The following is a 25,571-nucleotide window of genomic DNA, read 5'->3' as shown; positions in this document are numbered from 1 at the left end:
AAATTCTACTAAGCTTGGGATATGTACTAAGTATTCTATAAGAGTCACTTTTGGGCACTACAAAGAATATTAGCGACTGTGTATCTCTCATATACAAGGCATGGTGTTATTTGGAATTAAAAGAAGAAAAGGGAGAGGCAGAAGAAAAATTTTGATACATGTGACACTCTCATGAACATTCTCCCCTAATAAACAAAGACATTTTAGAAACTATACACTTTACATAAATATGGTATCTGCATTTAGTATATCCCATATACTACTAATATAAAATGATACACAAAAAGTTTTAAAATTATGCTAGTGTAGTAAATGCTATGGAAGTTGAGGAGAATGAGAGATTACTGAGAACGGGAGGCACAGTTCAAGCTGGGCTAAGATGTAGGAGTTAGATCCAACACAGTAGGAAGAGCTAGCACAAGGAGAGACTCAGTAACATGCAGCAGCTCAGCTGAAGGCTAGGAGTGCATAAATCTGCCTAATGTTGAGGCCTCAAACAGGAGATTAATGTAAAAACAAATAATGCTTAATAGTCAGCAACTGAACAAAGGCTTAACTGTCTTCTGATAAATTACTAATGAGCATGTGAATAAAATTAGATATAAAGGCAATTTAACTTACATTATCAGGAGTTAAGAGATTTAGTTTAGGGTATCATATTTTCATGGTTATGATGGCTAATCTTCACTGTCAACATGACTACATTTCAAATAAGCATAGATCTAGAACCACCCGAAGTTTAAACTGAGCAGAGAGGACCCATCCTGAGCATCCTCATCCATCTGCATTTCCTGACAGCAGACACACTGTGACCAGCTGCTGCCATACACTCCTGCTGCCAGGACTTGCATGCCATGCTGGGCCGTAATCTCAAACCACAGCCAAAAGAAACTTCAATTGCTTTTATCAGAACATTTGACATAGGAAAGTATGTAGTACAGTGGCATATAATAAATCAGAAAGGATAAGGAAGAAGAATGGACAGTTATGGGATGTTGTCGCTAGGTGCTAGGTACCATAACTAAGGGTACATCACTTAATACTCCCCTAAGTCAGTCCTTATGTAGACCACTAGCCACATTCTGCTGACAAATTAACAGTCTCCAGGAGTTAACCGTAATAAAAAGCATGAGCCTCAAAACCACAACCCTTCGAAAGAAAATTTTAAAGAATGTGAAACTGAGAAAAATAAAGAACTTGGTTATCTTAGGTACATTAAATTAAGCACACATTTCATTTGTGCAGGTGACACTGTAAGGGGCAATGAGAGTCAACATCGGCTTCAAGAGTTCTTCAAAAGTCAAAATTCTGAAGTATTCCAAGGAGGCTGCACAGTCCTTTAATGTTTTAAAACGGGGCAGGAAGGAACCTTTTCTAAGGCAGTGAAATATGGCTCAGCTGAAAGTAAACCCCAACTTACAAATGACTGACTTACTCAGCTCAGGGAGAGCAAGAGGAAGCAAAGCAAAGAGAACAGTGCTCAGTGTCTATGTGTCAACAACAACAAAGTTCACTCTGATGAACTTTTTGACATTTCACCTTATTTGAAATCTTTCTGGAAAACACAAGTGAAAATCTATCTCACGGGTCTCTTTATTTGTGGGTGGAACATTCCAAGAACCCAGTAGATGCTTTAAAGTATTAGCTGTGCACAGCACCATACACAGAATGCTTTTCTCCATTCAGCACACTAAATGTTCATAAACTAGGTACCATAAGAGATCAGTAACTAACCATCAAATAAATAGGACAAAAAAACCTCAAAACATACGACTGTACCTCTTTCCTGTACTAGAAACACCATTCTTTTGGTGATGTCAGTTGGTACAAAGCCTGTGATGAGATTTTATATTACAATTCAGATTAGCACATGACTGAAAACTATTAAGTTGTTTATTTCTGCAATTTCGCATTTTTTATGTTCACATTAATAACTAAAAGCTCAGGAAGCAAAGCATCAGGTAAGCAGAACTACTGTTGCAACAATGCTGATCAAAACTCAGCTCAGTTTTATCTTACAAACAGTACAGACTCATACACAATTCGAGCTCACATTCATTGCTCCATTGATCTTGGAAGTTGTGTCATCATCTGTTGGAAACTGATATATCTGAACGCCATTGGTAACCAGTTCATTCATGAGCTTCATCTTAAACTTCTGTAATTCACTTTTAGAAATTGTATCTGCCTTGGCAATAAGTGGTATAATGTTCACCTATTAAGAAAAAAGATCCACAATATCATTATGAAAGACTCATGTTTTTAATTCTGTAGTCATAGTTTTTCCATATTAAAAAAAAACCTCTAACAATACATTTCTCTGATCCAGAAAATGATGATCCAGGCTGCTGCCTGCTTGTTATAAATGAACATAAACTGGAATACCACCACATCTATTAATTTATTTTGCTTTCCCATTACAAGAGATGAAAGGAGTCGCCATAAGGATCATAGGTGGCTAACATACTTTACTACCTGCCCAAAAGAAAGATCGGATCTCTCTAACCAAAATAATTACTAGTTGTCTTTTAATATATGCATACATATATATATGTTATATATATATGTATATATATATATATAATTCTCACATCCATTATATAGATGCTCTAATTTTTAAAGAAGATCTAGTAAAATTAAATTTTCACTTGCATTTGGGTTTAGAATCTCATTATCTTCTCTTCTCAAAATTTTCAACTCCACACAAAGGTAAGTAGAATGTGATCGTGATAAACTATAAGCAAAAGTCACCTGCTTAATTCACTGAGAACTTATGTTTCTCAAGAAAACTAAGAGAACAGGTGGCATTGCTCTTCTTGTCTCTTCTTTTGCTCTTTATTCACCTCTGTCAGGTCTATCCTACAGCACTGGATAGAAGCTGCCCATCCCAGCTAAAGCTACTCTGATGCAAAGGAAGAGGATGGACCCAATCTCCACATGAATGACTAGCGCTGACAACTTTTACTGTCAAAGCATCCTTTTGCAAACTTTTTGATAGTGATAACTTGCTACAGGTGATATAGCTAATAAGGGATACAACCAATATTTAAAATCAGCCCCCACTGATAACAAATTCTCTGATCATTATGATACTGTACTGTATTTTTCTCTATGACACAAAATTTTAGTTTTGATTTCACTCCTTTAAAAAGCACAGATTTATACATGAACAGATTTCTTTGGGATTGGGACAGTAACTAGTCTCTTTCAACTGCTAAATAAATATAATAATCTTCAGTAAATTAATCTGTGAAACTGTTTTATAACCTCCAATATTTATAAATAACTTCAAAAGTTCAGGAATAAATTTTTTTTTGATAAAGTTCAAACAAAAGCATTCACCAAGATGAAATATTATTATTATACTTTATATCTTTAACAATTAAGTTATTCCTCTAATTTATGTTTGAAATAAAATTGCAAAACAATTATAACATGTACAATAAATAACTAAAAAAGAAAACTTGCTTAGTATTTATATCTCATTTTCCAGATTGAATTTCTCCAGAAAAAAAAAATGTTTTAAAGATATATAAAATAAAAGCTACAAAGTATTGCAAATTATCATAAAGATACTTGAATATCTCGAGTGTTAAAGTCTGAGAAGTTGGCTGCTTCCATAATCCACCTTGCTGTCCAGGTTCTTCATGGTTAGGAGGTCAAGTGTTCTTAGAGAATGGCCTGTCGGAGCAATAAAGTAGAGGCACACATGGATACGGGAGTCGTGGTAGTTAAAAAGAGCACGCTTGATCTTCAATTCTTCTTGGAGATAGGCCTCAAATTGATCATCTATGTAATCAACTATTGGTTGATAGCTGAAAAAAATAAGTATTTGAATATTTAATACAATATATCCATGATATCTTAGTAAGGAACTTGTACAATTCTCAAGTTTGAGGTCTTTATCTTTCAGAATATCTATTAATATCTATACCAAGCAAACAGGTAATTACAGTGCTAACACATAACAACACATAATATATATGCATGACAGTAATTCTGACAAAGCATCATGATAACCTAGTCAGAAACTATATTAAGTTCACAAAGATTCATTTCTACATACATTCATGTACTGGGTTCGGTTCTTTTAAGGCTTTTTACAACTGCCCAAAGCAATTGGGAGTTTAACACACAATTAAATACATGCCAGTCATATTGTCTAATTGGTTGAGAAAAATAAAAAGTATGAACTAAAATAATTAAGTCAAAATGCCTGATTTTTATTTTCAGTCCATCTACAGGCATGTAAAGCTTAACCCACAGAAGAGGAAAGATCAGTATCAGCTGAAAATATCTAACTAATAATGCTGGCATGGTTGCATTTTCAGTTCATTATAAACAGGCCAATTATGTCTTGTGCTACATTTCTTGCACAGATAACCCTCATATTCCCTCTGGCCATCTCAGACTATTCATCCTTGGAAACACAAGTCAAGTCAGTGTACTTGATCTTGGCTCAGAATGAGTCTGTCAATGTCCCACTTCATTTTGATAAATTTTGATAATGCTAAATCATAGCTTATGCAATTTATTTTAAGTGTTCATGTGTGAGGTGCACAGATGTGCCCCTATACATGGAACCTCAGGAGCCTTGTTTATTGCTGCAAGACTCACTGACCTGTGTCTTGCAGATTCTGCTAGGTTGGCTGGCCATCAAGCCCCAAGGATCCTGTCTCCAACTCCCCAGCCCTGGGATTACATGCAAGGATGTGCCACTGTGCCCCCACCCTTTTTGGATGGTTCTGTATAAAAGGCATCACATTTAAGCACTTTATTGACTCGGCTATTTCCCTGGCCCTGCTACCTTTCTACTCTCAAGTAACGTCATTAAATAAGCCAGACCCCAAATGGCAAGTCCAACATTCTGAAGATTTACAGAGTTAAGGCTCCCATAGAAATACATATCAATCATGAAGATATTTCAATAGTTCAAAAACAGTTAGTTCCTTTCCTAATCCACTTTGCTATTCAGCAAAGTGTACCCCATGGACATCTTTGTAACCAACACTACAAGAGAGAAGCGAAAGTTAACTTTATAAACATAATGCAGAATTGAGTTCTTTTATAATTGTCTGATAATTCTAGTTCTTGGATACTGGCACCTCTTTTAAAACACAGAATAGTGTATTCTCCCACTACCGACAGTAAACAGTTTAAGGGGAAAGCCAGCATCTTCAGAATTCTGTTTTATATAAAAATTAACAAAATACTTTGAACATTAAAAGGACTAACATCATCATAACGATTACTTACTATCAACACCAAGATAGGTTCCTTAAATGCTGGTCTAAATATGACCTGGTAATATTCCCTTCCAAAAAATGAGATAGTAAAAATCTTTAAGTATATATTTGACATAAAAATTTCAAAGAAGCATTTATTAATGATTTAAAATAGGTCGGTAATGACTTATAACCTAAATAACCATGTAGATGACTAGCTTGTCTTAAAGTTTTTCAAAAATAATTAAAGATATTGTCAATTAAGTAAATAGGGATTCTTCTATAACAGCTTATCCTGTTTCTAACTCCAGTGACTAGAAAACACCATTTCAATGGGAAGACAGTGACTTAACATCAACTCACATCCTTATTCCATGAGAGCTAATTAATAATACTCTGCTATGCCTGCAGACAGGGACCTAGCATAACTGTCTCCTGAGAGATCATCCAGCAGCAGACGGAAATAGATGCAGAGACCCACAGCCAAACATCAGGCAGAGCCCAGGGAGTCTTGTGTTAGAGTAGGGGATAGAAGTGGACAAGTCCAAGGATACCACAAGAAGACCTACAATGTCAGTTAAACTGGGACCATGGGGGTTCACAGAGCTGGACCTTGGCACCCTGCACATTTATAGCGAATGTACAGCTTGATCTTCATTTGGGTTCCCTAAGAAGTGGAATGGGGCCTGTCTCAGTCTCTGTTCCCTACCACTGGATCCCCTACCCCCACCTGTGCACCTTTTCAGAGCTCAGGTGCAGAGAATATACCTATACCTGCTAGAACTAGATACTGCAGGGTGGGGTGGTATCAAAAATGGGGCTCACTGTGGGTGTGATTTGTAAGGGTGGGACTGAGAGGGAGCAAAGAGGGGGCTGTGATCAGGATGTAAAATGAATAAAAAAGAAAATACTTTTAAGGTACAATCCTATTATAAAATATAGTAAGGTTTTGTTCTAGGGTACAAGAGTGTTCCAAACAGAAAGTGAAAGATAAGGAAAAAACTAGAAATTATTTTATAAAATAGAAAGTATTCTGTTTAAAAAGCAGAAACAAAACAAAACAAAAAAAAAACTATGAAGTAGTTTGTAAAGAGGTTATGTGGGCTAGAGAATCGGCTCAGCAGTTATGAGCAATTGTTGCTCTCAGGGAAAAACTGTATTCAATTCCCAGAACCTACATGGTGGCTCACAACTGTCTAGAACTACATTTCTAGTAGACCCAATGCTCTTTTCGGCATTTCCAGGCAAGCACATGTTACCCATAAATACATGCAGACAAAACAAGATGTACAAAATAAAATAAAAATTTAAAACTTAAGAAAAAATTTTAAAACTTGTGAAAGATAACAGCCAGTAAACACCATACCCATGTTTTATTCTATAAAGCTGGGTGACTGTAACTTCTGTGACTGTCAAGACCTCCATTAACAGGAATGTTAGAGCTATACACTCCTCTGTATAGCTACTGATCACCTCTGTGTGTGACCCAATATCCTTGGGTTAGGTAAATCGATTTGAGGTGTACAAAGACATTTCTAGCCCCTAGCAAACTGAGCATCACTAGACACTGAGGCTTGTGACAGTCGCACTCACTTGCTGTAGCCCGCGACATGACTTTCTCTGCTCTGCTGCTATACAGATGCTGCCAACCTGTTATCGTGCAGGGACACAGTATTTGTGGGAACCAAATCTATCTTCCATGGTCACTCAGGTTAAGCTACAGAACAAATGATCTCTATGAGGGTTTTTTTTTATTCCACTAACACACAACACAGAAAATTGGAGCAACATACAATAAACTGTTGCTCAAGGACCAAATCTAGCTGGACACCTGTTCTTATAAGTAAATGTTTAACTGAGGCACAGCCATAGCCATCTAGTATGTATTGTCCCCTGCTACCTTCATATCAAATGGCAAAGCAAAGCAGTTCATAAAAACAATAAATCCTACAGAGCTTTAGGTGTTTGCTCTCTGTCCTTTATAGAAAAAAGATTGCCAAGTTCTGTATTTACAGTGTTGATCATAATTTTATCATGAGATGATTTACTAATCCATTTACTGTGCTTTACTAATGGACTCATGGGACAAGAAGAAGAAATCAAATCTCACAATAGTGAGTCCAATGAGCAAACTCCTCCCCACACTGAGCTGTGACCCTAAAAGCCTATACTGTCAGGATAATGATGAACCAGGAGTAAACTACAACTTCCCTTCTCCTCAAAGACCCATAGGTGTTTGTTGCTCTATAACCAAAAGGAATAGAGAAAACGACACATCGTTGGGAGCTTCCGGCCAAAATACCAGCCTTGCATAACCATAAATGAAAATCATCAAAAGATTTTACCAAAATTATTATAAACGACAATTATACAATAGGAACAAAATATACGTTAGATTATTAGTAAAAACAAAACGAATAAAAAAGTGATCTTACAAATGTACATATGAATAGCAACCGTACGAAATGTACAAATTTGAAAACTTGTAATGAAAATTAAGATATTAAGTTCAGCAGTAAATTAGACAACAGAAAAACACAGAGAAGCAAGAGACAGAGCCTAAACACAAAAGGAAGATGACAGCTGAGACAGGTAAACGGTGGGGCAGGAAAAGAGAGAACAGAACCCAGTGGGTGTCTGGGGGAGAGTAAATTGAAGGACAGTTAGAATCTGTGGAACACCACAGTGGAGAGAAGAAGGGTGCACAAGGCTCTGCGGATCCAGCTGCCCCTCTAGGAGTCTGACTAGACATATATGGTGCATATATATGCTTGGGAGCAAAGTACTTAAAGATCACAGGCATGTATGTCCTGTATTAAGGAATGTGCTGGTGGAACACAAAACTAAATGTTTATTTAGAACCATATTTCAAATTGTGTGTTGAAAAAAAATTGTTATAGAAAAGGTATGCATTACTTGGGGTCAAGAGATGGCTCAGCAGTAAGAGCACTGGCTACTCTTGCAGAGGAGCCATGTTCAGTTCCCAAGACCCATGTGACAGCTCAAATCACCTGTACCTCTAGTTCCAGAAACTCCAGTGCCCTCATCTGGCCTCTGCAGGCACCAGGCATATATATATATATATATGAAGGACACATACATACAAGCAAAACATTCATAGATATAAAGTGAAATTTTTAAAAATATGCATTATTAAAGCTCAGTTAAAAAGAACTTTAAAAGGCATAGTAAAATATCTAATTCAGAGAAATGGCTCATTTATGGAAAACACAGGACTGAACTTGAGGGTACGACTGAGGTAGATTCCAACTGTTCCAGGCTAGATGGTATTTTACATAAAACATGTATTTACTCTAATAACAGAGGAAAGAAGGAAGAAAATTTCATTTAAAACTATAGATAGACAGTTATACCTATATGTCCAACGACATTCATTCAGGTGAATAAATGGCCCTAACTTTAACCTCATTTTAAGATACTTTTACTTACATACAAATTAGTCCTAAGTGGGTGTAACCATTAATAACAGCATTTAAAGTGAGGCACCCTCGGTCTCTGTGCTGCTCTCTTACTTTTGGGAGGGGGCCACATGAGTCATTTCCCAATGGGCTGAAAGGCCCACACCCTAACCTGGATTGCACAGACTCAGTTCATACAAAAAGACTCTGGAAAACAGTTTGTAATAATGAAACCATATATATCCCAAAAGGAAAAAAGAATGAAAGGTTATGCCAAAATATCCCTCCCTTTCTTTGAAGTCCAACATCTACAAGTCCAGAATCTGCAATTAACCTATATACACTACTGAAGAAAAATGGACAAGAAATGACATAAGATAAGACAAGCTAGAATTTCATTAACAATTTTGATACAGGTTCATCTAGATTAATGGTTCTTAATGTTCCTAATTCTGCAACCTTTTGATATAGTCCCACATATCATGGTGACATCCAAACATAAAATCATTTTATTGCTACTTCATAACTAATTTTGTTGTTATGAATTATAATGTAAATGTCTGTTTTTCCAATCGTCTCAGGCAACCCCTGAAAAAGGATTTGACTCTCAAAGAAAATGCTACCCACAGGTTGAGAAACATTGATCTAGACAGTTTTCACTGCAGAACATTTCTTTTTTCTTAAAAAAAACTTTATGTATGTGAGTACACTGTAGCTGTCTTCATCAGACACACCAGAAGAAGGTATCAGATCCCACTACAGATGGTTGTGAACCACCATGTGGTTGCTGGGAAGTGAACTCAGGACCTCTGGAAGAACAGTCAGTGCTCTTAACCACTGAGCCATCTCTCCAGTGCACTGGGGAACATTTCTATTAGGTTAGTGATCTTACAGAGGTACATATTATCTTGTTTTTTTCATATTGTGTGTACTCTGCACTGGGACCTGGACATGTACAGCTCATTTACTGGTTATGTTCATGAGGCTGGGGAAAGAAGGGGTCAGGTTATGGAGCTCATGGGGCAGGAGGTTAAGTCAATAGGATCCATTAACAGAGCTATGGTACTGGCTGAGGCCAGTAAGGGAACTCACCAAGGAAGCCTATGAGTGAAGCTCATTACTGGGCCTGAATTGGAGGAATTGGGCCTGAATGAGAGGGTGGAGGAATTCATCAAAAATGCCTGCCATATGGCTTCTGTCTGCCTCTAAACCTAAGAAGACTGCTTAATTAGAACTCATACCTGGTACTTTAAATCTAGTTAAGAACCCAAATGAGACATATATAAAACAATTCAAGGTCCAGGGACACCACAGAGGAGGATGTGGAAACACCTAGGCCAGAGAACCAGAACTGCCCAGAAACAGCATCTTTTGGACATAACACAGAGGTTGTATCTTGTAGGGAGTGGTCCTGATGCTTTGATCCGGAATCAGTGTTCACTGACACTGAAGGTTCTGGACCTCAACTGAGTTTTGATCTATCAATGAAGTTGCCAGTAGCCAATGACTGAGCACAGGGTGGGACAGTGATAGTTTTAAGGGTAGTACCACTGAGAGAATCAGGGACTAGGAGAAAGGAGAAGGGGATGTAGTAGCTGAAGAGATAAACCAGTGATGTGAGTTTCCAGAAAAGTCCAGTGGCCACTTCCCTGACTGGACCTGAGGTAGCAGGGGAGGATTTAGGAGTGCCTAGTCATTGCGTTAGCCATGACATTTTAAGAATAATTGGTGTTTGTGTATGTGTGTTTTCTATTTGAAGATCCAAGATAGCTCCTGGGCAGGTGTGTGTATGTGACTGGCCAGGAAAACAAAGCAGGTGGCCCAAACTTCCCAACAGCACCAACAAACTCTCAACAGCCACAGCTGTCCACATAGACCTCAGCAGTCAACATTCCTGTTCTAATGGGAAAATACACACACGCACATGAAGAAGAGGCTATAAATCTGGCAGGAAATTCAAGAAGGGCTTGTTGGAAGTCAGGGAGAGAAGGGTAAACATGGTGAAAGTGCACTGTACTCATTATGAAAGTCTAAATATGTTTCCAAAAATGTCTAATAATATAACTGGCTATTTTGGTGGGAATTTGATAAAAGAAAGAAATTAATTCATTTAGATAGATAGATAGATAGATAGATAGATAGATAGGTCCAGGGACTATCACCACTATATATGGTTGCTCTTTTATATCTTAAAATTCTTTCTGAACAAGGTAAGTCTAAATATTAATTAAAATATTCATTAAAAGTACAGTAAAGAACAGAAAATAGTTACAACTATCTTTATTAAATATGTACTTTAATGCTGTGATTTACTTATTCTAAATAAAGCCAACAGGAAAACAATTAAACAATTTGTCAATTAAAAACAAAATACTGATTAGTTGCTAACCAAGGAAGAAAGAAATTATGTCTGGGAAGCAAAGTCATGCTTTGTATCAATGGAAAATAAAATTACAGCTCAAAGGAAAAGATCAAAGTATTCACCCTGAAATAAAATTGGCCTTATTACAAGAAAGAATACAAACAAATAAACAAATACACACACATACCTGTCTTCTTTATTTATTTGGTCACCAAAGCCCACTGTATTTACAATGGTCAGTTTCAAGCGAACATTGCTTTCCTGGAGTTCGTACGTCTGAGCTCTAAGTCTAACACATGGACCAAAATGTGAGGATTCAAGTTCTTCAAAATTAGTATTAAACAATGTATTAATCAGTGTTGATTTTCCAATTCCAGTCTCCCCTAGAAGAAACAGAGCACATCTTCACATATGCAGAGAATCACTGGGAAGACTCACACATGCAAACTCTAGAATGGCTTCAAGGAGTCATATATACATGGCTATAAAAGAATTTAGGCTAATGCTGGGCTTAAAAACTAGAGAAACAATGATTATATATGCCAAGTTACTCTGTCCTCTAAAGGTTATAAGAAAAGGTTTAAAGTTCAGCAAATTAGAATGTAAGCAATTCATAAACTCCACAGAGCTGTTAATCTGCTTATACAAAGAATGAAGGGAGCACAGGAACACAGATGCTGACAACCTTGGAGAAAGTTACTGGCACTCACCCACACAGAGAATATTAAAACAGAAGCCTTGCTCAATGGATCTGTCAACCAGCTGATCAGGTAAACTTTCAAAACCAACATGGCCACCCATAGTCAAGGAACGGGTATATTCTTTTTTCTGAAGAAAAATCAAAACAAATAACTTTAATTATATTTTTATATTTGATATTTAATTACTGTAGGATATAGGCACACTTGAAAGACTAAATATAATTTATCAAAGCAGCTGAAGAGTTCATAACTTCTATTTGTGACTGAAGAAAAAAGTGTCTAAGTAAATTTGTGACCATTGTCAAGCCTCCCAAAGCACTAACTTCTCATTCCTTTATAGGACCCAAACCCATAATTTTTAACATTAAAACAAGTGACCTCCAAAACCAAAAAATCATCCAAGTAAACTATGCATATTTGCTGACAAACATGAGTTTACTGCCATTAAATATACTTACATATAAAATTTTAATAAGAAAATCCTGAAGGAACAGAGGTACAGATAGTGGAATGGATACATTATAAGGGTATATTTGTATACATCATAAATAATTACACACACACACACACACACACACACACACACACAGCTAACATTCTGAGTGAAACCCTAACCTAGATGGAGCCTTGAGAGGAATGCAAGGCTCAAAGACCTTGGCATATGCAAACTCAAAACACAGAGTGAGAAAGAGCCAGAATGAGGAGAGAATGCAGGAGACAACAGGAAGGAGGCACCACATGTGAACCTCAGAGGCAAAGCTCACCATGTGACCAGAGGGACAGACTAAACTTTGGATGGCGCCTTTGTTCCTTTTCTCCATAAAGTTTGTTATGAGCTGGAGCTCCCAGAATGAGGAATGGAGAGAAAAGGGAAAGGGAAAGGGAAAAAAAAGGATACATTGCACTCCTGCCAAAGATTCTACAAGACCAAAGGATTGCATTTTGATGTTATGGAGAGCTGAAGTGCTGCAAACCTGGACCAAATTATCCTGGGCTGCGTTAGGTCCCTTGAAAGCTATTCATACCTACCCCTGTATCTGAGCCCATGTCCTGGTGACTATCTAAACCTTACAAGCTAAGAATATTGGTAGCAGTAAGGATGTTTGAAAAAGCTGAAAGGAGTCATTCTTTTTTAATGTGTGTGTGTGTGTGTGTGTGTGTGTGTGTGTGTGTGTGTGTGTGTGTGTGTGAAAAAGTTATGAAATTTAGACTAACAATTCTACCCCGCAAAAGCCAAAGACTACAAAACAAAAACTTCATTCCTGGGCATGAGACAACCTTTTTCTGTTTCTAACAAAAAAATGTTCTTTCTTGTGGTACATGTAATACTATGTTATAGGTCAAGTTTCTAATAGCTATAAACATAATAAAATATTAAAATATTTTGTTGGTTCTGATTTGCAAATAAGTTATGCCACTCTTTTTATAAATATGCAAATGCCCTGGGTCTAATGCCAACACTGCCTCTCCTGTTGCCTTTTCCATCTGTTTTCTGTTGTCATTTTTGGTGTTTTCTTTTCTCTTTCTCTTGGTCCTTCAGAAAATGTAGCCATTTGCTGTCTCTTTCAGTTTCTTGAAAAAAATATCCTTTTGTGTTCAAAAACTGCAGTTGCATGGGGTTTTTCTGCCTTTCCTGCTCACAAGATAATTTACTGCTCAAGGTCTTTGTTAAAATGTAACATTCTCTAACTTTCATACTTTGATGAAAAGGGAAACAGTAAAGGGATGCTTTAAAATTCCACAGAGCTATGAGGTCTATGTAAAAATTAAAACAAAAAAATGAAGTCTTAACAATAATAGTACAATATTACCTCATTGTATTACGCCAAGTATGTGACTGGATTCAATGTTTGTTAAGAGAAATTAAATAAACAATAACAGTGTAAGTTTATATTTTAGGAAAAATAAATATTTTAGATAAGGATGCATCCTTTTTCTACAATAAACTAAGATTTTGTCCAGAAACAAAGAGGTAGAACAAAATTAAGATCTTACAACTAAGTTGTAAGTTATCTGAGAGCTATGGGGTAAGACTGTGCCTGATAATTAAAGGTTACTATAATTCAATACCCTGAGACTAAATGAATGCCCGATTCAGTCTACAAGAAGGTTTTCTTAAATGCCAACTGTTCTCAGTAAGGCTCTCCCATTGAGTAAAACCTCCACTCACTGGATTGCCCCTGTATTAATAGTAGCAAAAAGTTATACTTCAAAGAATTCTTCATACCTGAGGCATTCCTGCTAAATAACACAATAACTAAAACTATGTGCTCATAAATGTTGGTAACCAGGCATTTCCACCACTGTCCCCAGGGACCCAGTGACAGCAGAGGTCACCACTCAGTGCCAAGATGAAACACATTCCCACTGTTGCCAGGAGTGGCACACCCTTCCCCTGCACATGCACTATATCCCCTTAGCAAAGGCCAGTTCCTCCTCTCCACACTCCTTTCCCTCCACCCTCACCCAGAGGCAGTCTCTTTAGATTTACTCTCCAATAAACCTCCCCTGTGACATCTGTGACATGGTGTGACTTTATGGTGTCTGTCTTTTATAGTATATTAAAACGTTTTCCTGAACAAATACTCAAATCAATGTTAATTAGCCCATTACACAAAACAGTTTTACTCTATTTATAATCTGCACTTCTATAGACTGATGACTAAACTACTACTAACTTTCAAAACAACTTGTAGCTTCCTTAGCCTAAGCCATTTCCAATAGTTCTTCTAAATCTAAGCTCTACTGTTTTGAAAAATTCTATTTATGTCTATATGAAGCAAGTACTAAAAAAATAATACACTCTGTGAGTGGAGAAAGAAAAACTGTGAGGGAGTGGGGGGCAGGGGGTGGCAGGGAGCTAATCTGAGACAACCACCAGTTCAGCACTAGCCAGGCCAGGCCAGGCTCTCAGGACGAGGAACAAGCTAGAGACTAGAAGAACCACAGGGCCCAAGCAGGAGTGAGTTCAAGACAGTCAACCCTTGCAAGAGAGCGCTCAGGTAGGCCTGGGTGAGAAGTGAGCCCAAGACAACCACCAAAACTGTGTCATGGGCCTGGACAGGGAGCTAGTTTGAGATGACCACCATCTGGTACCATGCAGGCCTGGCAGGGTAGAGCATACCCAAGATGACCCCTGCAAGGCACCATAATACATGAACAGAGCATAGCACTCCAGAGACCACTCCTGAGACAACCCAAGATGCACAGAGACCCCAGGCGCCACTAAAGAGCAAGTAAGGGATGGAGAAAGTAAGAGAAAGAGAAGCAGAAGGAAGTGGGCACAGTGAAAAGGCAGAACTGAAGACCCGAGGGTAGAGAGGAACAGCGTGAGTAGCTGGTAAAGCCACCTGTGCTGCCACCAGGGGTCTGTGGCCCTGCAGTAACATGGATCTGTTACCATCAAAGGCCAGGCAGATGTCCCTGGTTTGGGCTGCTGCCCTGGGACAGTTAATGTCTAAGGCTATGAAGACCTGACCACACCCCTCACCTGGGCATCATGGAAGAGCTGGCCCTGGGGGGCATGAAAGCAGAGTTAACCCCACACCCAGCTAGCTGCAGTGTTCAGGAGAGCAGCCTATACACAATGTGGGAGTTACAGGTGGGAGAGCTGGCCCTACCTCTTGTCTGCTGGGCGGTGAAGCAGATGAGGGACAAATGCCCTCCCCCTTTCCCTTGTCCCTTGCCATCTATGGCAGGCAGGAAAGCTGGTCCCAGGGATCATGAGAGTGGAAGAACTGGTCATGTCCCTCATTGGCTGCAGTACTCAGGAGAGCAGACTGCAGCACACCTGGGCAGCAGAATAGAGTTGGCCCTGGTTACTGGGCAAGGGATTGAGAAGATGGGGGATGGAGGTTGCCAGTGAGCCAGTCCTGAGGGCATGAGAACAGAAGGGTCAGATACCTCTCAGGCCTAGATCCAGAGCTGTGAATTAGCCCATCCCAACATCTACTACACTGATGAGCTGCTGGGATGCATTAAGGGGCCAGTCCTGCAAACTCAGACTACAGATCTCCATGACACAGATAAGAAGAGGATATCTGAGCGGAGTCCCAGTGAGGTTCCAGTATTGATAGAGTGGCAGAAGCCAGAGGCCACTTACCAGACAAGGGAGTCACTGCAATGAACATTTGTCAGCAAAGACATGTGGACAAAAGGGTAAACTGTGGGACACACGGTGACATCACGACTTCCACAACAAGATTATTTTTCTGTGTTGTGGGGCAGTGCATGGATGGAGGGTGGGTACAAGTGCAGGGGGAGATGACTGGGATTGGGGTTCATGATATAAAATTCACAGAAAAACAATAAAAAGTTTTTTATTGCATGTGCATGAGTATATATGCTGACACCATACACCAGGTGATTTCATCAACAAAAATAAGACACTATAGCCAACATACCCTTCAGCCACAAAGAAAAGGACTGTAATGGCTATTTCTAACTAGTTCCTACTACAGAGCTTCAGAAAATGAACTTCAGGTTTGTTTCTTACACCAAACTTGTGCCGTCTTCTGAAGATTAGCTCACGTGGATTTAAAATACATTCTCAATTCCATCATCTTCAAATGCATTGGTAACTGAGTACAGGAATATTTCTAACTCACTGTTGTGTTTTAATCTTTTTATACTTACAATATTTTCAGTTTATCTCAGATATACTATAATTGATTGGGTATATTCCTAACCCTTAAAAATAATACTAAGTTTGTTTTTGATAAACCTACGAATGAAGATGATACTATGTCCTTTCATTAAATTACGTTTTTGTAATAATTAGTTCTGTAGTAATTGTAATACTTTCATAATAATCTCCTACCTTATTTTAGCATGGTTTTCATATTTATAAAGATTCAATACATTCACAGTCTTTGTAAAAGAACATCAATACTATGTATAATTTAGATTTTAAAAATCGAAATTTTAAGTTGAAAAACTTATTTTAGATCATACAACTAAAACTGCATGAATGATACATTTTTTAAAAAATTTATGTACATTTCATGTGTATTGGCGTTTTGCCTGCATGCCTGTCTATTTGAAGGAGTCAGATCCCCTGGAACTAGAGTTACAGACAGCTGTGAACTGCCATGGAGGTGCTGGGAATTGAGGTTCCCTCGAAGAGCAGCCAGTGCTCTTAACCATTGGGCCTCTTTCCAGCCTTAGTACTAATCTAAGCTCTTACAAACAAATATAGTTATTGCCTTTAAAACAAAAGGTAAATAAACACCAAACAAATGGATTTAATTTATTGGATTACTAAATTTCTACTAATACAGTAAATTAAATGTCCTAAAAAATTCTATAACATACTCAAATGCTTGATAACCCTAAAGTAGTTTAAACTCTGTCTACCCTAGTCAGAGATACCCAGAGTAAATTTAGGTTAACTCTTTTTATCCCAATTAGATAGAAAACATCAATCTCTAATTATAACAATATAAGCTGATGTTTTCTGATTATTTAAGGTACACTACAGTATAGTTAGCTTGGATTTTTTTAAGTAAATAACAGTCATATTTTATTACTGGAAATAGGATATGGACAAATCTCACTGTTACCCCTACTAGAGTGCCATTTGTTTTCCTAAGTATTAATATTTTAAAGAATACGGTTTAGTTATGCTTATGTGCTGGTTGTTGGTTTGTTGTTGTTTTGTCAACTTGATATACAATGAAGTCATCTGGAAAGAGAACCTCAACTAAGAAAACACCATTAGATTGGCCTGTAGGTAAGTCTATGGAATGCTTTCTTGTTAATGACATCTGAAGGTCATTGCCATCCACAAGCAGGAAGTCCTAGAGGTATTAGAAGGGTAGATGAACATGAGCTTTGAGTGCAGGCCAGTAAGCAGTGGTCCATAGACTCTGCTCCAGTTTCTGCCTCCGGGTTCTTGATAAATTCTTGCCCAAACTTCCCTCAACAATGAATGGACTGTGATTCAGAAGTATAAGTTAAATTATGCTCTTTCTTCTCTAAGTTGCTTTTATCATAGTCTTTATCACAGCAGTAAAAACCTAAGTAGGGCAGCCTACAAGACGTATGACATTCTCATTACTGACAGGTCGCACTTCCAGTTTCTGCCAATATTATTAATGTTTAATACATTAATTTTATTTTGAAAAAAGAATTTTATTAAAAGAAAACTTTGTAAATCCTGCATTATTATCAACTTTCTTTTGAAATGTGTTTATTTCCTCAAACTAAAATCTGATATTACATTCTATTATATACTTTTCTATTGCTGTGACAATGCACCATGATCAAAAGCAACTTATAAGAGAGAAGGCTTTATTTTCGCTTGTATTTCCAAAGGAGATAATAGTACATCATAACAAGAAATGTGTTGCCAACAGGACAGGAAGGCATAACACAGGAGCAGAAAGCTGGCTGATCATATTTCATCTACATACTGGAAGCGAAGAGAACAGGAAGTAAGGTCAATCTATAAAACTTCATTCAAGTCATAAGCTTCGGCCAGCAAGGTTCTACCTCCTAAAGGCTCCATAACTTTCCCCAAAAGTGCCATCTAGGGACCAATCATTGAAATACATCAGCCTGTGGTGAACATTTTTCATCTAAACTACCACAAACACTAAGATTTATTATCTTAGCACGTCATCTAAACAGTCAGCATCTAAAAATAAGTTATAATAACATAGCTATCAAAGACCAATATTTTCTAAAAATTAGAGCCAGCCATTCAGCATGAGGTACAGCTATTAAACTGGCCAAGAGTAGGTTCTCACTGTTCAGTTTGTTTTAGTTTATGCTTGCCCTCAAACTTCTGAAAATGCACCCATGTGCTTTATTCTTTTCCTGAGCACTTTTCTTTCTCTTTTAAATGAACTCCAACTCTGTTTTATGCTTAGTCATGCTGAAATTCTTGATGTCCAAGCCAAGAATTTAATTTTACTTTAAGTGAAGATCTAAAGTCTTAGAACTCTTCAGGCTGTTGAGAGTAACTAGAGTTAAGCTCCATCCCTTTTACTACTAACAATAGGGCAAATAAAAGTGTGAAGGGAGGAAAAAACAGCATGCTTCACAAAAACCAAATAAACCAGGTGAGTTCTTCAAAATCCCTCACAAAAGGTAGCCCAAACAGCTAGGAACCAATGCCCACATATACCATTCTACCTCCACCACATCAAGATTCACGGTAGTTGCCAGTGCGCTTACATGGATCAACAGCAGTCACCAAAGAGATGCAAATCCCTCCTGGACATGAGTGTTACAGGAACAGCAAGCTGAAGACAGAGAGCTGACTGTGGAATCTGACCAAGGCCTGAATATACTGCAGACAGAAAAGAGTGGAACAGCTCTGGCTATATAACTTGTAAAAGAAGTGTCACATAAAACACATTTGAATCAGAAATTCTTCATGGAACAGCTAGTCCAAAGAATACAGGGGAGCAACAGCATGCAAACATGAGAAGTGGGGGGACCTGACAAAGTCTCACCTAGGGATGCAGATAATCTAGGCAAGAACTATGAACACAGGGAAACAAAACTAATAAAATAAAACCACAGAGAGGATGAATAAAACAGTCTTGGACTCAAACACACTGAATTCCAAGTACAATAATGCCCAAGATGCCAGAGAAAGGGCTCTACAAAGCATGTGGATAATCTCAAGCTGAGGAGCTCCTACATAAAACCTAGTCTTAGCAGAAGAAAAAGGTGTGGGAAGCAGCAAGATGGCTCAGCGGGTAAGGATACTGGCCATCAAGGCTAATGACCATAGTTTAATTCCAGAACCTACATGCACCATGACATGCACATGCACACGCACATGCATGAATGAATAAACAAGTGTGACAACAGGAAAGCCTGAGTCTGAGGAACATTATTCATCAGGGAAGACATATCTGTTGTCTTTTCATTTCAGAACCTAGCAGCCTTCGCTCCCTGCTTATAGACTGGCAGAATAAATACTGGAAAATGGTTACATTCCCTTAAGCCATTTACAGTCTCTGCAATCTCCCATCAAAAGTCCAATGATAGTCTTCACAACATTAAAACAAAAGTCTTAAAGTTCATTTGGAAGCACTGCAGAGCTTGTCTCAAATTAAGACTATTGAAAAATAGTAAGAGCAGCTGTACATTACTAAACCAATATAGAGAGGCAGACCAACAGTACAGAGTGGAGAGCCCAGACATGAGAACACACAGTCACCTAATTCTTTATACAGGTATCAGAAATATGTACCCGAAAAAAATAATCTCTTTAGCAAATGATACTAGGAAAATTAGATAGTTACATGAGTGAAACTGGATTCATCACTCTCACCCTGCACAAAATCCTACAAAGACCTTAAAGTAAAGCTGAAGCTTTAAAGAGAAAAGGGAGAAAACACAGGTAAGTTACTTCAAGTAAAGCATAGGCAAGGAGTTTCTTAAAAGTAGCACAGAAAATAACCCAAGAATTGACAAACAAGATTATATGAAATTTTAAAGCTTGAGAAAGGCAAACAATGACCAGAGTAAAGAGACAGGACACAAATGGGGTGTGGGAGGGGGTGTGCTTACCCTCTACATATCAGCCATGGTATTTGTGATGGTCTGAATGAATCTGAGCACTGCAGTCCTAGCTGGTTTTCCTTGTCAGAGGAAGTAGTGCTTCCATGTGAGGCTGTGCCCTGGTCTGGGCTGGGAGCACAGTAAGCACCATCAGCGCTAGGATAAGAAGTTAAGTACACCTTCTACTCCCACATACTTGCTAGTCTGCTTGACGAGCAATGCACACCCTTGATCAAGAGTAAACAGACACTTCTTTCTTTGTGACCCTCAAACTTACTTCTATCATAATGAACTGTAAAAATTAAATTTAAAAAAATCAATAAACAGAACAAGGAGCTGAACAGAGATTCTTTAAAAGGGGGGGGGGGCAGTACAAAAGCTGCTCTGAGAGCCCATCTCAAACCATTCAAAACAGCTATCATCAAACAACAAATAAACAAATAAATGCTGGTAATGACCCGGGAATGAGGAGCCTTCACCCACTGCTGTGGGGAATGAAAACTGTCACAGCATTATGGAAACCAAGAAGGTTTCTCAAAGGTGAAAAACAGAACTACCATGTGATCGTGTGAACTTTACCATTCTTACCTTATATACCCAAAGGACTCTGTCAACAGACCACAGAGATCACTTTATGTCCATGTTCATTCCTATACTACCCATATAGGCAGGAAAAGGAGCCAGGCTAGATATCCATTAATAGATGGACAAATAAAAAAATGTGTAAAACATACACAGACATATTGTGGCAATGCATTATGATAAAAATATCTCCTACATTCTAAGACTGGAACTTTTGCTGAGTTAATTATACACCTTGAGGCTACTTACACCTTAAGACTGCTATCCAAATGTATACTCAAGCTTTTTTTTATCTGCTTTTAAGAAAACAATGTAACAATCAACCTTACTTGCCTTGAATTTCCATGTAGTCAACTTTTACAACCTAAACTAATCATAGCTGTAATCTTAAATTATGTACTCTTTCACACCCCTGACCCAGAACATGCACGTGTATCACTTGCGGAAAGCAGCAAACGCAAAAGATGAAGTCAATCTTCTCAAACAAATATCCACCATAAATGTTCAACATAACATCTGAATATTGACTGATGAAAAATGATGTTATAATACTGTTGCTTTCTGGATCAGTTGGAGTCAGTAACTTAATCCCTTGTAAACTTATGTTAAACATTTCTGTCAAGTATCCCATTCTTTCTCCCATGTGATGCTTTCTGTAAAGCTCAAAAAATATAGACCAGCACACTTGGTATGCACTCACTGATAAGCGGATACTAGCCCAAAAAGCTCGGAATGCCCAAGAAACAATTCACAGACCTTATAAAGCTCAAAGAGAAGGAAGGCCAGAATGCAGATGCCTCAGTCCCTCTTAGAAGGAGAACAAAACACTCACGGGAGGAAACACAGGGACAAATAGCGGACCAGGGATTCAAGAAAAGATCACTGAGAGACTGCCTCACCTGGGGATCCACCCATATGTAGCCATCAAATTCAAGCACTATTACTAATGCCAAGAAGTGCTTACTGGCAGGAACCAGATATGGATGCCCCCGCAGAGGCTCTGCCAAAGTCATAAAGATACAGTTGAGGATGCTTGCAGCTAACCATCAGACTGAACACAGGTACCCCAATGAAGGAGCTAGAGAAAGGACTGAAGTAGCTAAAAGGGGTTTGCAACACCATGGGAAGAACAACATTATCAACCAACCAAACCCTCCAGAGCTCCTAGGAACTAAAACACCAACCAATGAGTACATATGGAGAGACCCATGGCTCCAGCTGCATATGCAGCAGAAGATGGCTTTGTCTGGCATCAATGGGAGGAGAGGCCTTTGGTCCAGTGAAGGTACATTTCCCACTGTAGGGGAATGCCTAGACTCTGAGGTGGAGAGGGTAGTTGGGAGAGGGAGCACCTTCATGGAAGCAAGAGGAGTGGGGATGGAAGTTGGGGGGAAGAGAATACATTTGAAATGTAAATGCAGAGAATATCCAATAATTTAAGAAAATACAGACCAGAAGAAGCACTTTGTTAGGAGGATGGAGACAAGGGGAACATAAAGTAGAGAATTCAAATCTGGCCTCAATCTTAAATGACTCCAAAGAAAATGCTTTTATTTGTTTCCTTAATGTGACAATAAAGCAAAACTGGTGCTTCATTAGTTAGATTCAGAGTTAACTAATGTATTTAATCCATGCAATATATATGGAATTTTATTCAAGCACAAAGAGGGGGGAGATAAGAAACAACATTCTCGTGAAAATGTATGGAACTAGAAATCATTAAGTACACAAGCCAAAGGCAGAAAAATAGCGAGCTTCTGTTGTATGAATAATCTAGGGGTGTATGTGCACAAAAGACCTATTGTATATGCCTCATTTGTACTAACCCAGTAAGTATATTTTCCTAATCCTTACAACAAAGCTGAGCTCTGCATATTACAATTCCTGAATTTCCTCAAGACAAAGGGAATCAGGTTAACAAGTATGATCTGGATGACAGATGTGGTTACTGCTGCAACCTGTAAACCAAATCCAAGCATATGATCTCCAATACTTGACAAAGTAGGAGACAAGCTGTGACTTAATAGCACTGCTATCCTACTTCTGAGTACAGCACAAGATAGAAAAAATGACTTTAGCTTTAATATTAAGGAGTTGAGATTATAGGTCAGTTGGTAATGCACCTGTCTAATACAAATAAGGCCATGAAATCCCATTCTTGTCACAAAACAGTTATCATTAATACAAATGCAGGGTTTTTGATGTAAACAGTGCCAAGAACGGTACAGAACTGATAGAGATACAACACAATCTCTATACCTGACACATAGGGAATACCTCAAAGGAGGCAAAAGAATGCAGGACCCAGAGGACCTGGATATTTGCAAGAAAGAGCCTTCTATGCATGGCATAGGCACTCCATCCATAAATTCTCAACAACCTGGTTGTCTAAATAAACCCAGTACAATGACAGTGCCAGTTGATATCCAATGTGAGCAGGAAAACCTCACAAGGCTCTATACCTAGATGAAGAGCTAGAGACAATTAACTGTTGCTGAGAGGAAATCAGTCTTCTCCAGGGAAGAGCCCCCTGATAGGTTATCTAATTCTAACCACTCAGCCCTAAACAAACATACATACATACATACATACATACATACATACATACATACATACATACATGGATTTTATATATATATATATATATATATATATATATAAACATTAAATTGGACTCAGCAGGTTATATGTGTATATAATATATATATGTGTGTGTGTACATATATATACATATATTCATACATAATTAAAGAAGGGGATTGAAAGGACATGAAAAAGTTGGAGGGGGAGAGACGGGGAAAGAAATTAAATAAAAATCTCAAAAAAAAATTACAAAACCAGTTCTGATGCTTCTACTCCTGATGCCTTAGTATCTTGGTCTTTTCTGAGGAGGTTATCAGTCTCTCATGCAGCCTTCTAGGGAAGATGTACAAATCTAAGTGCACGTGTTTGCAGAACTCCTTTGTGTGTCTATCAACAGCAGCCAACTGTTCTTCACTGTGCTGTTTGCTGCTGCAATTCTCCAAGTCTTCTCAAGAGACAGTTTCACGTAACTATTACCTACCCCATTCTATAATGCAGTGTTCAACTCTGCATTGTAGTAGTGTACACATGGATGCTTCTCTTTATTGTGACAGTTCCCTTTGCTGTTAGTATGATGAACTGAGCTGTAACAAATACCTCTGCCTCTATGTCCTACAAAAGGGAGACCCTTTTTGCTATATCTAAGTAAATTTTACTTAGTAAGTCAACTACCTAATAAACGACTTATCACAAAGTCTAATCACAGTTCATTACTGATTAAAATCTGAAAGCCACTTCCATACCAGTATTTTTTTTTTTTTTTTTGAAGCGTAAGTGGCATTGTTCCATGGTACAGCTCAGAGAATATCATGTGTGAGGCATCATGAAGACACACGTACTCAGGTATGAGCAGGTCATAAATGTTATCAGGAAGTGACACTGAGCATTAAGTACCCTACTGTTTTATCCATATTATCTAATCTAACACAGGGACAAATATTTTCTTTGGCATACAAGGTAACCTCTGAGGACATTCAGATTTGTTCAGCCTGACATTCATGTATTATACCTAATCTGGTACTTCTAATCTCATGAAGCCTGAGACCAATAAATATTTTATCTCCCTCCAGTTTACTTTCTCCAGATATAAAGTTCTGCCTCCCTGCTGGAGGGCAGATCCCTGCAGACATAATTTATGTTACTGTTTAACCCTCCAGAGCCAAGTTCAGAGCTTTTGGGAGCCTTCCACCCTTTTGTTACCCACACTACTCCTTGGAAACCTCTTCCCCTGACCCTGTTAAAATCTGCTCAAGTCCACTCCAGTTCTTGGTGAATTTCTTCTCCATAAAACAGACTACAGATATTTGAATATACTCCTTTCCCGTGATCCTTTGATGATGTAACAGGCTAATAATATCAGGGAAGACAGGTTTCCCTAACTCAAGGTATGACAGAAGTAATTTCCAGAACATTTAAAAATCTGTAAGCAATGCATAAACTAGAAAAAAACTGGAGAAAATTTAGATTCATTTTGTTAATCTTGGCATGTGAAGAGGCAAACCTTGTTTTGGAAACCCAATGGGATATAAAAATAGCGGTTTTCTTGGGTCCCTTTCAATTCAGACTATAATTTTGAGCAAAACATCATGAAAGTATGATGTGGCGACAATGAAAAATGAGTCAAAGAAACTGCATTGCAGACATGAAGGATTAGTAAGAAACAATAAACTGTATTTTGTTGTTTTGGGAACTAAATCAGATTTGTTTGGACCCTGTTCCATGTAAGCCAAATGAGAAAAACTAGTCATTGAGAGGCCAGGGAAATAAAATGCAAGAGAATCCAGGGAAGGGTAAGGAAAAAGTAATTGTTCATAGAAACATCTTAATATGCACCTTGTTGGGACAGGGTCCAAATAAATGAAGTGTCAGAGAAAACTCTGTGGGAAAAAAAAAAGCTCCCAGTCAGCAAATAAAGCAAAGAGGCTAGGAGAGCTGACAGAGAAAAATATGTGAGCAAAAAACGATAAAGACACAAAGCCAAAAAGAACTATCACTGGCCTACAGAATCGGCATTGTAAGGGCAAGGAGGGCAGCAGGGGAGGTGGACTAAAGAGGAGGCTGTGGGTCCCCTCTGAGTTACAGAAATTTTACAAGTGCTCCCATGTGTCTTAAACCATGGTCCCTGTGTCGATGTTATGATAACCAGGATATGAGTCTGCATAGGTGTGGTGCAATTTTG

At 38.2% G+C, this 25,571-nt stretch overlaps 1 protein-coding gene across 2 annotated transcripts in view; it reads right to left on the bottom strand.

Moving 5' to 3' along the window:
- Positions 1–25,571, bottom strand: part of SEPTIN10 (septin 10) — a 48,139-nt gene that overhangs the window by 12,398 nt on the left and 10,170 nt on the right. For both annotated transcript variants that reach the window (XM_080937661.1, XM_080937662.1), the window contains exons 2-5: positions 11,717–11,834; positions 11,194–11,389; positions 3,629–3,815; positions 2,054–2,215 (exon numbers count right to left, since the gene is read on the bottom strand). In XM_080937661.1, coding sequence (XP_080793787.1) covers positions 2,054–2,215; positions 3,629–3,815; positions 11,194–11,389; positions 11,717–11,834 — 663 coding nt within the window. The remainder of the gene's footprint in view (positions 1–2,053; positions 2,216–3,628; positions 3,816–11,193; positions 11,390–11,716; positions 11,835–25,571) is intronic.

This window comes from Micromys minutus (assembly GCF_963924665.1).
Source record: "Micromys minutus genome assembly, chromosome: 25".
In the NCBI taxonomy this organism is placed as follows: domain Eukaryota; kingdom Metazoa; phylum Chordata; class Mammalia; order Rodentia; family Muridae; genus Micromys; species Micromys minutus.
Note: the sequence above shows the minus strand (reverse complement) of the source record. Positions and strands in the feature narration are given on the sequence as shown.